We start from the raw sequence: 15,476 nt of genomic DNA, 5'->3' as shown, positions 1-15,476 counted from the left end.
TAAAATGAAAGGAGCAATATGAATATTCCAAATTCTGTCTGAATAAGAAACCGAAAGATGGATGCTGGAAATCAAACAAAAAAACAGAAATTGCTAGAAAATCCCAGCAGGTCTGGCACCATTACAGTTCTGAAGAATGGTCACTGAACCCAAACCATTAACTCTGATTTCTTTCCATAGATGCTCCCAGACCTGCTGAGTTTTTCCAACAATTTCTGTGTCTGTTTCTGTCTGAATAAATCTGGCGACGTCAAGAGACCTGCTGAGCAAGATGTGGTCCTACCCTGAAAATGTAGGGCAGTTGTACAATCTGTAAATGAACTTGTCAGCTCCAGGCTTTTGAGAAGAAAACAGAATGAGAGAGAAAAAGTCCAGAATATTATTGCAGGAACTCTTCAGGATAGTGTCCTAAACCCAACCAAAATGTGAGGTTATCCACTTCTGTAGCAAAAACAAGAAGGCAGATTATAATCTGAAGGGTGATAGATTGGGAAAGCAGGAGGTACAAGAAGACCTAGTTGTCTTTGTACCTAGACCACAAAAGTAAGCATGCAGGTGCAGCAAGCACTGAAGAAGGCAAATGAAGAAGGTTGGCCTATACAGTGAGAAATTTGACAATATGAGAGGAGATATCTTACTGCCATTGTACAGGGCCTTGGTGAGATGACACCTGTGTGCAGTTTTGACCTCCTTATCTGAAGAAGAAGAATGTTCTGGTTATAGGTGGAAAGCAACAGAGATTTACCAGACTGATGTTTGGGATAGCAGGACTGACATATAAAGAGAGATTGCATTGGTTAGTACTATATTCTATAAGTTGACAAGACTGAAGGGCAATCTCTCAGAAACCAATAAAATTTTAACAAGTCTAGACAGTGTAAACACAAGAAGGTTCCCAATTATTGTAGAGTCCAGAGCCAGAGTAACAGTTTAAGGATATGGAGTAGGCTATTTAGGGCTGAATTAAGGAGAACTTTCTTCACCCAGAGAATGCTAAGCCTGCAGAATTCTCAACCACAGAAAACAGTTGAGGCCAAAGCATTGAATGTTTTCAAGAATAATTAGATATTGTTTTTGGACCTAAAAGGATTAAAAGGTTTGGGGAGAAAGTGTGACCAGGGAACTGAGTTGGATGATCAGCCATATGTAACCATCTTCAGTAGTTTCATGGATAACTTTCCATCTGTTGTCAGGTCAGAAGTGGAGATGTTGATAATTGTACAATTTTCTGTACCATTCACAATTCCTCTGACTCAGTCCACGTCCACATGCAGCAAGACTTGGACAATGTTCAGGCTTGAGCTGATAAGTGACAAATAACATATGTAACACATAGGTAACAGGCTATGACCATCTGCAATAATAAAAGCTTAACTATTTCCCATGAACAATCAGTAGCATTGCAGTCACCGAATTTCTCACGATCAACATTCTGGGAGTTGTCATTCACCAGACAATGAACTTAACCAACCATATAAATACTGTAGCTACAATAATAAGTCAGATGCTGGGAATTCTGCAAACAAAACTTATTGCTAACTTCCCAAAACTTGACAACCACCTACAGGCAGAAGTCAAGTCATAAGCACCTGCCTGGATGAATGCAGCACTAATAATACTCAAGGAGCTTGACAGATCCAGGATAGAGCAGCTGCTTGATTGGCACCCCACCCACCACTATTTTCAGCATTCATTCATTCATTCACCAATGTGCAATGGTGGTAGTGTGTACTACATACAAAATGCAACAATTCACAAAGTCTCCTTCAACAGTACTTTTCAAACCTTTACTTCTGCCATCTAGGAGGTCAAGGGCAGCAGACACATGGACCACCACCACCTCAAAGATCTGTTCCAAGCTGCACCCCATCCTGATTTTTAATTATATCAGCATTGCTATGCTGTTGCTATTTCAAACATTGGAATTCCCTGACAGCACAGGTATATTTATGCCTCATGGACTGCATCAATTCAAGAATTGCCTTCTCGAGGGCAATTGGAAATTAGCAAAATGTTCCAAGCTTTCCAATGGCACCCACATTCCATGAAAGAAACAAAAAAAGTGGGCAGTCAATTGTGTAAGTTAGCAGAGTGTGATCAATAAAAATGTAGAACATGAGTTGCCGACAAAATAATCTTTATGTAATGTTTTTAGTCATTTGTGACAGACAGCATCTTAAACATGAATACTTGTTGCACCATGCTATTCATTCATTTACTAAAAGTTCACATTTCATTTTAAATGTTATCTGACTGTATGGGGATAAAAACACAACACAGAAGGTCATTCACCCTAATAAGTCTGAATTTGCTCTTCTTTGCTAAAGTGCCAGAGGTCTGACTGCAGCTGGTTCCCCCAAATAATTGGTGATTAATTGGAGCTAAACGTTATCCGCCATTGAAAGTATAGGTGCCACAGTTGGCCACATCATGCTATTACTGCTCCCTCATACCTAGCCAAAATTGACAAATAACTGTGCAAGGTAAAGAAAACTGTATTCTCCCAGATCTATATACATTTCTTGTCAAGTTCATCAATTTTTCCATTTTAAATTGGCAACTCTGGAAATCAAATCAAACCCTCAGCATCACTATTTAGTAATAGCATTTGCTACTCAGTCAAAAATTCCCAATTCAGAGATTTCTCAATGGGCACTTTGACACTAGGGCTGTTGCATGGTTGGCAGTGACATTAAATTTGAAGCCCTTACCCTTTCTTGAAAGTGATGTAAAAGAGAAAAGAGAAAATGTTTCCTGATTGACATTTATCCCTCAAGCAACATGAATAAAACATATTAATCTGATTCCTGTTTATGAATTTTGCTTTGTCTAGCTTGTCAAGCAAATTGTCTAGCTTGTAGAAATATTTCATTTGCTGTTAAGCACTTTGGTGGTTTGCCTCTTCATTGGGTTTTATATGCTGTATCAGAGCCTAACTTTGGTGCAGCAAAACCCCTTCAGAAAATCAGATTTAGAAGACTTTTTTTGAGCACACGATTAATTTACGAATTAATGTGACCTTTGGCAATTTTGGCAGGATGCAAGCATTTGAAGTTATATCTTCCTTAAAATAAGGGCATACTGTGATCAAAATGGCAAATGTATAGAAAATGATTATTTTGGCATTATTTGTTTTTCAAGCATTCCTAGATACCTATGAAGAAATCAAAAACCAAGAGTTGGAGCGAAAGGCTCAACTTGAAGCTAGTATTGTAGCTCTTCTCGAACACACAAGCCGGGTAAGTGTATCTAGAAAAAGTGGACCTAACCCTCTTACCTCCCACTTTTTTTTAACTAAACTCAGGAAACAGATTGATAACAATTTGCAATATGGTCGACTGTATCCCTGCTGCTTTCCTGAGGCAAATTGAATTCAGCCATAAGTACATAGCAGGCACATTGGGGAACCTTTCTCCACAGTGATTTTCACCACATGCATTTTTGGAACACTGAGTCTCTCTGTTGAGAGATCTTTGTGGAGTGTCCACATTCTCTTGCCACACCAGTAATTGATGAGTGTCTATTGCAAGCTATGACTGTGCAAATACAACCTGTTCATGAAATTAGAAAATTTAAACTGATAGCTCTTCTCAGCAAACAGTTCCTAGTTACTTGTTTGTGTCTCTTCCTGCAATATGTTTCTGGGTCCTGGACTGCCATGATTTAGCAACAAATGACAGGAGTCTGCATGTAAATGACCCGGGAGTCGGAAATTAGTCAGGAAAAAAACAATATTACCTCAAGCAAAGAGATCAAAGTTCATCCCTACTAGAAATACACCCGGTGAAGTAAAACTGTAAAAAGACTAAATAATAGACTCCAGTGTTTATTAAATGTTAAGTATATTTGTATAAAAGTGAATTGTAATGCTCTATTGTCATCCATAGCAATTCAATGTGATAAAACAGCATGAAATAGTATGTGAAAACTGAAAGAATTACCGAATCTGTAAATTAGAAACCAAAACAGCAGTTGCTTTAAAAGCTCAGCATGTCTGGCAGCATCTAGGAAGAAAAATCAGAATTAATGTTTGGGTCCGGTTCTAAGGAAGAGTCATCTGACCTGAAATATTAACTCTGATTTTTCTTCACAGATGCTGCCAGATATACTGAGCTTTTCCAGCAACTTATGCTTTTGTTTATGGTATACTTTATACTGCATTGTGTCCTCAGTGTTTAAATTTACTAGTATCGTACAAGTTTTTAAAAGTCTCTAATGAGTGTCTCTGGCTGACCAGCATTTACTACCTGTCCCTAGTTGCTTTGGGAAGATGAGCTGCTTCTTCCACCATTGCAGTCCCTGTGCTGCAGACAGACTCTCAATGGTGTTAGGGAGGGAGTTCCAGGATTTTGACCCAGAGACACTGAAGGAAATATTTCTAAGTCAGGATTGTGAGTGGCTTAGAGGGAAAATTGCAGGTGGTGGTATTTCCATGTTTATGCTGCCGTTATCCTTCTAGAGGGAAGTAGGATTGGAAGGTGCTGTCTAAGGATATTTGGTGAATATCTGCCGTACTTCTTGTGGATAGTACATGCTGCTGCTACAGAGCATCAATGGTGGAGGAAATGGATGCTTGTGGATGTGGTGACAAACAAGTGGGCTGCTTTGTCCTGGATTTTAAAAAATTCATTCACTGGATGTGGGTGTATCTAGCTATGCCAGCAATTATTGTCCATTCCTAATTATCCAGTTAAGAACCAACTTTGTTGTGGGTCTAGAGTCACATGCAGGCCAGATCAGGTAAGAATGGCAGTTTCCTTTCCTCAAAGGCATTAGTGAACCAGATGGGTTTTTCTGACACTCAACAATGGTTTCATGGTCATCATTAGACTCTTAATTCCAGATTCTTGATTGAATTCAAATTCCATCATCTGCTGTGGTGGGATTTGAACCCAGATCTCCAGAATGTTAACTCAGTTTCTGGATTAATAGTCTAGTGATAATACCACTCGGCCATTGCCTCCCCCATATCAAGCTTCTTGAGTGTTGTTGGAGCTGCAATAATCCAAGCAAGTGGAATGTTTTCCATTACGTTCCTGACTTGATGATCAGACTTCAGATTGTCAAGAGATGAGTTACTTACTGCAGTATTCCTAGCCTCTGACCTGCTGTTGTAGCCAGATCAGTGTTTATCTGGCGAGTCCAGTTGATTTTCTGCTCAGGGTGTTAGTGGGGTATTCAGTGATGGCAACACAATTGAATGTCAAGGGCTGGTGGTTAGAATGTCTCTTATCGGTGATGGTCTTTGTCTGGCATTTATGTGGCACAAATGTTACCTACCATTTGTTAGCCCAAGCCTGTATATTGTCCAGGTCTTGTTACATTTGAACATAGACTGCCATACTATCTGAGCAGGAAGAAATGGTGCTGACCCCATTGTATAATCATCAGTGAGCATCCTCACCTCTTACAATGGAGTAGAGGTCATTGGTGAAGCAAATGAAGATGGTTGCGCCTAGAACATTATGCTGAGGACCTCCTGCAGAAATGTCCAGGAGCTGAGGTGACTGACTTCCCAACAACCTTAACCGTCTAGCAATGTTTCAGGTGTGACTCCAGCCTCCAGAGAGTTTGCTCCTTAATTCCAACAGATTCCAGTTTTGTTCAGGATCCGTTATGCCACAGTGTCAAGCCTGGCTTTGCTGTCAAGGGCTGTCATGCTCACTTCACTTCTGGAATTCAGCTTTTTTGTCTGTGTTTGAACCAAAGCTGAAATGTGGTCAGGGGTTTAGTGGCCCTAGCAGACCCCAAACTGGGCAACACTGAGCAGGTTATTACTAGCGGGTGCTGCTTGAAAGCACTATTGATGACTCCTGCTATCACCCAGGATTCAAGATGGTGTCAACATAGGGTGACTCTTTACGAGCTGTCTACAGCCAATCTTATTCTCATATTTCTTATAATCATTCTGCACTTTTAAACCTCCTTCTTTGCAGCTGTAAAGTTGTATTCCTCACTCTGTTTGATCGCCCTATGATCTTTGTATGTTATGATCTGCCTGTACTTCACGCAAAACAAAACTTTTTGCTATACCTAGGTACATGTGACAATACCAAATCAAATCATTTTCCTGATGATCGAGGATGGACTGGTGAGATCGTAATTGGCAAATTTCATGTATCATAAGCCTTTCTGTTGATGGCTTTCTGTGTAGTATATGAAAGAAACACTTGTGTGTATTGTTGAGAAATGCAGGATTTTTATGGCTGGAATATTAATTTTAGGAAGTTGAGCATTCCAACTTTCTGCATATTGACTAGAGGACATTCTTGTAACAAATGGGGAAATTATTAAAACAAATACTCTTTACTTATGAATCATAAATTATTTTATAACTTTTGAAACAATAGAAACAGAATAATTGCACAGTATTTGTAATCTCCAGTGCTTTGTAATATACTCAAACAAAACACAATGGGCCAGTGAAATGCCAGTTGAGTTATGCAATCCTTGCTTTCAAAATCCCACCTGAATATTATTTGTTTATCTGCATAAATATTGTATTTTTTTGCTGTTTCTCTAGCCACTTGATCTTACTGGGGCACTTTATTTTGCATCAAGCAACTCATTGTACTTTATAACAGTTTATTGGGTGGTGTGTGCAAAATGTGTGGCCCAGATTTTCCGATGGTCAAAGAGTCGTTATTCCAGCATATATGGGAATTTTTTGACAAAATAACTGAATGCTGTAAATCAAACAAAAGCAGCAATTACTGGAAAAGCTTAGTAGGGTTTGGCAATATCTGTGGAGAGAAATCGGAGTTAAAGTTTTGAGTGAAAATTTTGCATGGTTACTCTGTGGAATCCCATCATCAAAGACTCCAAAAGAATTGCCTAGGAAGTTGAAGATTGCATAGGGCAATTCATGGAGGAGCCTTCAGAAAGTCTCCATTTAAATGAGGTAATTTAAATGAAATTAAGTAAACAGCCACTCAGAAAATGCACAGTGTAACTCCTGAGAAGCCAAGCAGGGATTGGCACAGGCTCCATTGTTGTTTGTCATTTATATAAATGATTTAGATGAGAATTTTGGAGGAATGGTTAGTAAGTTTGTGGATGACAACAAGCTTGGTGGTATAGTTGACAGTGAAAAAGGTTATATAAGATTACAGAGTGATCTTAATCAATTGGGCCAATGGGCTGAGGAGTGCCAGATGGAGTTTAATTTGAATAAATGCGCAGTATTGTAGTTTGCTAAAGTGAAGAAGGGCAGGACTTATACAGTTAATGGTAGGGCCCAGGGTAGACAGGGCAGTTAAAAAGGTGTTTAGCACACTTGCCTTTAAAACTCAGACCATTGAGTATAGGAATTGGGATGTCATTTTAAGGTTGCACAGAAAGTTGCTGAGGCCACTTTTGGAATACTGTGTGCTGTTATGGTCGCCTTGCTATAGCAAGGATATTATTAAATTGGTAAGGGTTCAGAACAGATTTACCAGGATTTTGCCGGGACTGAAAGATTTGAGTTATAAGGAGAGGCTAGTTAGGCTGGGACGTTTTTCACTGGAGCACATGATGAGGAGTAACCTTTATAGGGGTTAATAAAATCATGGGGGGCAAAAATAAGGTGTGTAGCAAAAGTCTTTTCCCTTTGGTGAGGGAGTTCAGAAGTAGGGGACACATTTTTAAGGTGAGTGGAAAATGACTTAAAAGAGACTTGAAGGGCAACTTGTTCACACACAGATTGGTTTGTATGTAGAATGAACTTCCAGAGGAAGTGGTCAGTGTTGGTACAGTTACAACATTTAAAAGACTTTCGGATAGGTACATTAAAAGGAAAGGCTTAAGGGATATGGGCCAAATGCAGGCAATTGGGACTACTTTAGTTTGGGAAACTTGGTTGGCATGAATGAAGGGCCTGTTTCTGTGCTGTATGACTCTATAATACTGACCCCAAACTTAGCTCACATACCCCTAAGTACACCTCTTCCAATACCTTACACTCATACATACACACACCTTCGTCCTGCTCCTTATCAATTTCCTTCTCCAGTCCACTCCACGTCACTCAAACCCCACCCTTCAGACGCACCCACTCTGGACTTCACACGCAAACCCACATCCACACCTTTGGATCTGACACCCTCCCCCCTTTTGGACTTCGTCAACCCTGCCCTCCTCTGCTGCACAACCCCATTCACTGCCACTGGACTAAACCCTCCTTCATTCCTCAAGAGTGGACTCCCCAGCATTCTGAACCCAACCTGTTTCAACCCCCATTGCTGATCCCTAAATCCACCCCCCCTCAACTGCATGCCTTCTCTCGCACTCTCCCTAGACCTGACATTAGTGGTTCCTGCCAGACCCCGTTCCTTCCACCCAACCCAAACTACCCTGAAAACTGCATCAGTTAGCTGGCTCCTTACCATCCTTTTACCTTAGCAGCCTATGTATCTGCCCTGCTCACTTGGCATACAATCCAACTGAAGCCTTACTTATCTGGCACCCAGACCTCACGCATCCCTTATGTGCTCACTGTTTGATAGCTGCTGTCTACATGGCTGTCTGTGGTTCAGGACCTTAAAATTCCACAATATTGTTGCTGATTGCTATGAAAAGAGGGTATGTTTTGACTTCACTGGGAAGTTCTGCAATGATACTGTCAGAAAGCAGTAAAAACAAAATACAGTGGATGTATGCTGGAATTATGAAACAAGCACACAGAGTCCTGGAGAAAAGAAGAATCATATGGACTCAAAACGTTTACTTTGTTTTTCTCTGTCCGCCGATGCTGCCAGACTTGCTTAGTCTCTTCACCATTCTCTGTGTTTGTCAGAAAGGAAGCATGGTTCTGCCTTTCTGAAGGAACCCTGATTGGAATTCCTTGTTCGACACATGAACATAGAACATTACCGCGCAGTACAGGCCCTTCGGCCCTCGATGTTGCACCGCCCTGTCATACTAATCTGAAGCCCATCCCACCTACACTATTCGATGTACATCCATATGCCTGTCCAATGGCGACTTAAATGCACTTAAAGTTGGCAAATCTACTACCGCTGCAGGCAAAGCATTCCATACCCTTACTCCTCTCTGAGTAAAGAAACTACCTCTGACACCTGTCTTATACCTGTGTCCCCTAGTGTTTGCCATTCCCATACTTGGAAAAAAGCTCTCCCTGTCCACCCTATCTAACCCTCTGATTATCTTTTATGTCTCTATTAAGCCACCTCTCAATTTCTTCTCTCTAACGAGAACAGCCTCAAGGCCCTCAGCCTTTCCTCGTAAGATATTCTTTCCATACCAGAGCTGAAAAATGTGTTGCTGGAAAAGTGCAGCAGGTCAGGCAACATCCAAGGAGCAGGAGAATTGACGTTTTGGGCATAAGCCCTTCTTCAGGAATGAGGAGGGTGTGCCAAGCAGGCCAAGATAAAAGGTAGGGAGGAGGGACTTTGGGGAGGGTTGTTGGGAATGCGATAGGTGGAAGGAGGTTAAGGTGAGGGTGATAGGTCGGAGAGGGGGTGGGGGCGGAGAGGTCGGAAAGAAGATTGCAGGTCAAGAAGGCGGTGCTGAGTCCGAGGGTTGGGACTGAGGTAAGGAATGAGGACGCTGGAGAAATCTGCATTCATCCCTTGTGGTTGGAGGGCTCCTAGGCGGAAGATGAGGCGCTCTTCTTCCAGGCGTCGTGTTGCCATGGTCTGGCAATGGAGGAGGCCAAGGACCTGCATGTCCTTGGTGGAGTGGGAGGGGGAGTTAAAGTGTTCACCCACAGGGCGGTTGGGTTGGTTGGTGCTGGTGTCCAAGAGGTGTTCTCTGAAACGTTCCGCAAGTAGGCGGCCTGTCTCCCCAATGTAGAGGAGGCCACATCGGGTGCAGCGGATGCAGTAAATGATGTGTGTGGAGGTGCAGGTGAATTTGTGACTAATATGGAAGGATCCCTTGGGGCCTTGGAGGGAAGTGAGGGGGGAGGTGTGGGCGCAAGTTTTGCATTTCTTGCGGTTTCAGGGGAAGGTGTCGGGAGTGGAGGTTGCTTTGGTGGAGGGTGTGGACCTGACGAGGGTGTCGCGGAGGGAGTGGTCTTTCCGGAATGCTGACAGGGGAGGGGAGGGAAATATATCCTTGGTGATGGGGTCTGTTTGGAGGTGGCGGAAATGACGAAGGATGATACGATGTATCTGGAGGTTGGTGGGTGGTAGGTGAGGACCAGTGGGGTTCTATCCTGGTGGCGAGCGGAGGAGCGGGAAGTGGAGGAGATGCGATGGAGAGCATCGTCAACCACGTCTGAGGGGAAATTGCAGTCTTTGAAGAAGGAGGCCATCTGGGTTGTTCAGTATTGGAATTGGTCCTCCTGGGAGCAGATGTGGCGGAGGCAAAGGAATTGTGAATATGGGATTGCATTTATACAGGGGACAGGGTGGGAAGAGGTGTAATCTAGGTAGCTGTGGGAGTCGGTCGGTTTATAGTAAATGTCCGTGTTGAGTCGGTCACCCGAGATAGAAATGGAGAGGTCTAGGAAGGGGAGGAAGGAGTCTGAGACGGTCCAGTTAAATTTGAGGTCGGGGTGGAAGGTGTTAGTAAAGTGGATGAACTGTTCAACCTCCTCGTGGGAGCACGAGGTAGCGCCGATACAGTCATCGATATAACGGAGGAAAAGGTGGGGGGTGGTGCCAGTGTAGCTGCGGAAGATGGACTGTTCCACATATCCGATGAAGAGGCAGGCATAGCTGGGGCCCATGTGGGTGCCCATGGCTACTCCTTTGGTTTGGAGGAAGTTGGAGAATTGGAAAGAGAAGTTGTTCAGAATGAGGACCAGTTCAGTCAGTCGAAGGAGGGTGTCGATGGAAGGATACTGGTTGGGTCGGCGGGAAAGGAAGAAGCAGAGGGCTTTGATATCCTTCGTGATGGGGGATGGAGGTGTATAGGGACTGGATGTCCATGGTGAAGATAAAGCGTTGGGGGCCGGGGAAGCGAAAATCATGGAGGAGGTGGAGGGCGTGGGTGGTGTCCCGAACGTAGGTGTGGAGTTCTTGGATTAAGGGCGACAGGACCGTGTCGAGGTATGCAGAGATGAGTTCGGTGGGGCAGGAGCAGGCTGAGACAATGGGTCGGCCGGGGCAGTCAGGTTTGTGGATTTTGGTCAGGAGGTAGAAAGGGGCGGTGCGGGGGTTGTGGGACGATGAGGTTGGAGGCAGTAGATGGGAGATCCCCTGAGGTGATGAGGTTATGGATGGTCTGGGAGATGATGGTTTGGTGGTGGGAGGTGGGGTCATGATCAAGGGGGCAGTAGGAGGAGGTGTCTGCGAGCTGGCGTTTAGCCTCAGCAATGTAAAGATCGGTGCGCCAAACTACCACCGCGCCTCCCTTGTCTGCTGGTTTGATAGTGAGGTTGGGGTTGGAGTGGAGGGCTGTACGTTGCGAGGGTGAGAGGTTGGAGTGGGTAAGAGGGGTGGACAGGTTGAGGCGGTTAATGTCGCGGCAGCGGAAACTTGCGCCCACACCTTCCCCCTCACTTCCCTCCAAGGCCCCAAGGGATCCTTCCATATCCGTCACAAATTCACCTGCACCTCCACACACATCATTTACTGCATCTGCTGTACCCGATGTGGCCTCCTCTATATTGGGGAGACAGGCCGCCTACTTGCGGAACGTTTCAGAGAACACCTCTGGGACACCCGCACCAACCAACCCAACCGCCCTGTGGCTGAACACTTTAACTCCCCCTCCCATTCCACCAAGGACATGCAGGTCCTTGGCCGCCTCCATCACCAGACCATGGCAACACAACACCTGGAGGAAGAGCGCCTCATCTTCCGCCTAGGAACCCTCCAACCACAAGGGATGAATGCAGATTTCTCCAGCGTCCTCATTTCCCATCCCCCCACCTTATCTCAGTCCCAATCCTCGGACTCAGCACCGCCTTCTTGACCTGCAATCTTCTTCCCGACCTCTCCGCCCCCACCCCCTCTCCGGCCTATCACCTTAATCTCCTTCCACCTATCGCATTTCCAACCCCCCTCCCCAAAGTCCTTCCTCCCTACCTTTTATCTTAGCCTGCATGGCACACCCTCCTCATTCCTGAAGAAGGGCTTATGCCTGAAACGTCGATTCTCCTGCTCCTTGGATGCTGCCTGACCTGCTGCGCTTTTCCAGCAACACATTTTTCAGCTCTGATCTCCAGCATCTGCACTCCTCACTTTCTCCTAGTTGATTCCTTCCATACCAGGCAACATCCTAGTAAATCTTCTCTGCAGCCTTTCCAAAGCTTCCACATCCTCCTTATAAATGCAGTGACCAGAACTGTACACAATACTACAAGTGTGGCCGCACCAGAGCTTTGTACAGCTGCAGCATAACCTCCTGGCTCCGGAACTCAATCCCTCTATTAATAAAGGCCAAAACACTGTATGCCTTCTTAACAACTCTGTCAGTCTGGGTGGCAACTTTCAGGGATCTGTGCACATGGACACCGAGATCTTTCTGCTCATCTGCACTCCCAAGAATCTTACCATTAGACCAGTACTTTGTATTCCGATTACTCCGTCCAAAGTGTATCACCTCACACTTGTCCACATTAAACTCCATTTGCCACCTCTGAGCTCAGCTCTGCATCCTATCTATGAAGCTGTCTCACTTCATTAAAAAAAAGGGACAGTGTGATAATCTGCATGAGATCCTGCTCAATGTGTTTTAGCAATGTTTAATTTATTACTTTTGATCTTGCAATGCAGAATATGAATCGAATGAGGCAGATCTCCTCGATAACAGCTCATGAACTGAAATCCATGCAGGAGGATCTGAGTTTCAAGGAAACCGAAATGCAGAAATCCCAGACAACTGCCAAGGGCTTGACTGATGGTATAAAATATTGAAATATATCTCTGCATATCTATGATTTCTGATATTTGAAGTAAGATTCATCTCGATGAACGTTTGACCATGCAATTTTTCTGTCAAATTATTGCCCACAGCATCAAAACAGCTCAAGTTAAAAAAAAGTGAATATTATTCTCTGTGACTGCAAGCACAGACTGCACAAAAAGAGTGTATGGGAAAGCATTTGTGGGCGGATTGAAAGAAAACCTGAAGAGATTTTTTTTAATATAAGAAGTGCAAGAGAATAACTAGGACAGCCTGCTCGGGACTATATTGGTAATCTGTGATTGGAACCAGAAAATATGAGCATGTATCTTAATGAATACTTTGCATCAATCTTCATAATGGAAAAATACATTAAGGTAAAGCCAAGTACCAAGGTCATGTACTGTGAAGCATTAGAAGAAGGGGGCGACATAGTGGCTCAGTGGTTAGCACTGCCACTTCACAGCGACAGGAACCCGGGTTCGATTCCAGCCTCGGGCAACTGTCTATGTGGAGTTTGCACATTCTCCCCGTGTCTGCGTGGGTTTCCTCTGGGTGCTCCGGTTTCATCCCACAATCCAAAGAGGTTAGGTGAATTGGCTGTGCTAAATTGCCCATAATGTTCAGGGATGCGTAGGTTAGGTGCATTAGTCAGGCGTAAATATAGGGTGGGGGAAATTGGTCGGGGTTGGTTACTCTTCAGAGAGGCGAAATGGACTTGTTGGGCTGAAGGGCCTGTTTCCACATTGTCGAAATTCTATGATAAGTAAACTTAGAGAGAAGATATTGGCAGGTTTAGCAACTTTAATATTGGGTTCTAGATGCCAGGATGAGATGTATCCCAAGCTGTTGGGAAAGGCAAGGGAGGAGATATCGGGAGCCCTGGTAGTAATTTTCATTTCTCTCTGGACAGCGGTGAGATGTCAGGGAACTAAAGGACTGCTAACATTGTCCCATTATTAAAAAAGGGAAGAAGACCTAGAACAGGAAATTACAAATTAATAAATCTAATCTTGGTGATGGTAAAGTTTTTTTAGATTACTTACACTGTGAAAACAGGCCCTTCGGCCCAACAAGTCCACACCGACCGGCCGAAGCACAACCCACCCATACCCCTACAATTACCCCTTTAACCTAACACTACGGGCAATTTAGCATGGCCAATTCACCTGACCCGCATATCTTTGGACTGTGGGAGGAAACCGGAGCACCCGGAGGAAACCCACGCAGACACGGGGAGAATGTGCAAACTCCACACAGTCAGTTGCCTGAGTCGGGAATTGAACCCAGGTCTCTGGCGCTGTGAGGCAGCAGTGCTAACCACTGTGCCACCGTGCCGCCCATTGTGCCACCGTGCCGCCCATTGTGCCACCGTGCCGCCCATGTGCCACCGTGCCGCCCATTGTGCCACCGTGCCGCCCAGTTATCAGAAAAAATTTTGGAGACAGCATTTATGTGTGCTTGGAGAGTAATGGATTAATCAGGTATAATCAGCATGGATTACTGAAGATAATGTTGTATTTGACAAACTTCAGCAAATGTTTGAGGAGGCAACCCGGCATGTTGTTCAGGGAGTAAGGGTATCAAAGGTTATGGGGAGAAGTCAGGAGAATTTGGCTGAGAAACTATCGGCCATTATGGCAGAACAGAGTCAATGGGCCTAATTTTACTTGTAAGTAATGCAAGACTTTTGATATGGTCCCTCATGGCAGACTGATTTTTTAAAAAAAGCCCATGGGATCCAAGGCAAAATGGCATGTTGGATTTAAAATTAGTTGAGAAGCAGAAAGCAGAAGGTGATGATAGAGGGATGTTTCTATGGCTAGAAGTGTATTTCCACTGGGTTCCACAGGCTCAATTCTGGTGTGCTTGCTGTTTGTGGTGTGCATTAATGATATGGTCTCAAATGTAGGGTGAATTACAGGACAACTAGGTATATTACATGATTATTAAAGGATTACAGCTGTAATTATTGGTGTTTTTAAACAGAACATTAGTTGGGCAAATCAAATCAAATCAGTAACCATACCATAGAGGAGGAATTCCTGGAGTATGTATGGGATGGTTTTCTGAACTAAGATATGGAGGAGCCAGTGATGGACTGGGGTGGACAAAGTTAAAAATCACACAACACCAGGTTATCAGGTAGCAGCACTCCAAAAGCTAGTGCTTCCAAATAAACCTGTTGAACGATGATAACCTGGTGTTGTGATTTTTCACTTTCTGAATTAATACATTGAGGAATCGACCAGAGAATGATCCATCCTTGGCTGAGTATTGCATAATGAGAAAGAAATCTAGCTGTGCATGGTCCCTTGGGAAAGAGTGACCCATAATATGATAGAGTTCTTCAATAAGAGGGAGATTGACATCATTGATTCTGACACTAGAGCCCTGAATCTAAATAAAGTAAACTATAATGGCATGAGGTGTGAGCTGACTGTGATAAAATGGGTAATGTTACTAAAGGTGAATAGGCAAAGGCAAACATTTAAAGAGTGCATGGCCGAACTTCAACAATCATGCATTCTTGTCTGGCACAAAAATAAAATGGGGAAGGTGGCCTGACCATGGCTAACAGGGGAAATCAGGAATAGTATGTGGTATAATGAGGGGACATCCAAATTAGCCCAAAAAATAAGCAGAACTGTAGATTGGGAGAAATTTACATTTCAACA

At 43.8% G+C, this 15,476-nt stretch overlaps 1 protein-coding gene across 1 annotated transcript in view; it reads left to right on the top strand.

Annotated features, from left to right (window-relative positions):
* Positions 1-15,476, top strand: part of ift74 (intraflagellar transport 74) — a 126,617-nt gene that overhangs the window by 88,174 nt on the left and 22,967 nt on the right. Inside the window, exons 14-15 of the mRNA XM_043717238.2 lie at positions 3,142-3,239; positions 12,669-12,795. Of these exons, the coding sequence (XP_043573173.1) occupies positions 3,142-3,239; positions 12,669-12,795 (225 nt within the window). The remainder of the gene's footprint in view (positions 1-3,141; positions 3,240-12,668; positions 12,796-15,476) is intronic.

This window comes from Chiloscyllium plagiosum, unplaced genomic scaffold (assembly GCF_037043375.1).
Source record: "Chiloscyllium plagiosum isolate Xiang-an unplaced genomic scaffold, Cpla_swu_hap1 HiC_scaffold_2, whole genome shotgun sequence".
Lineage (NCBI taxonomy): Eukaryota > Metazoa > Chordata > Chondrichthyes > Orectolobiformes > Hemiscylliidae > Chiloscyllium > Chiloscyllium plagiosum.
Note: the sequence above shows the minus strand (reverse complement) of the source record. Positions and strands in the feature narration are given on the sequence as shown.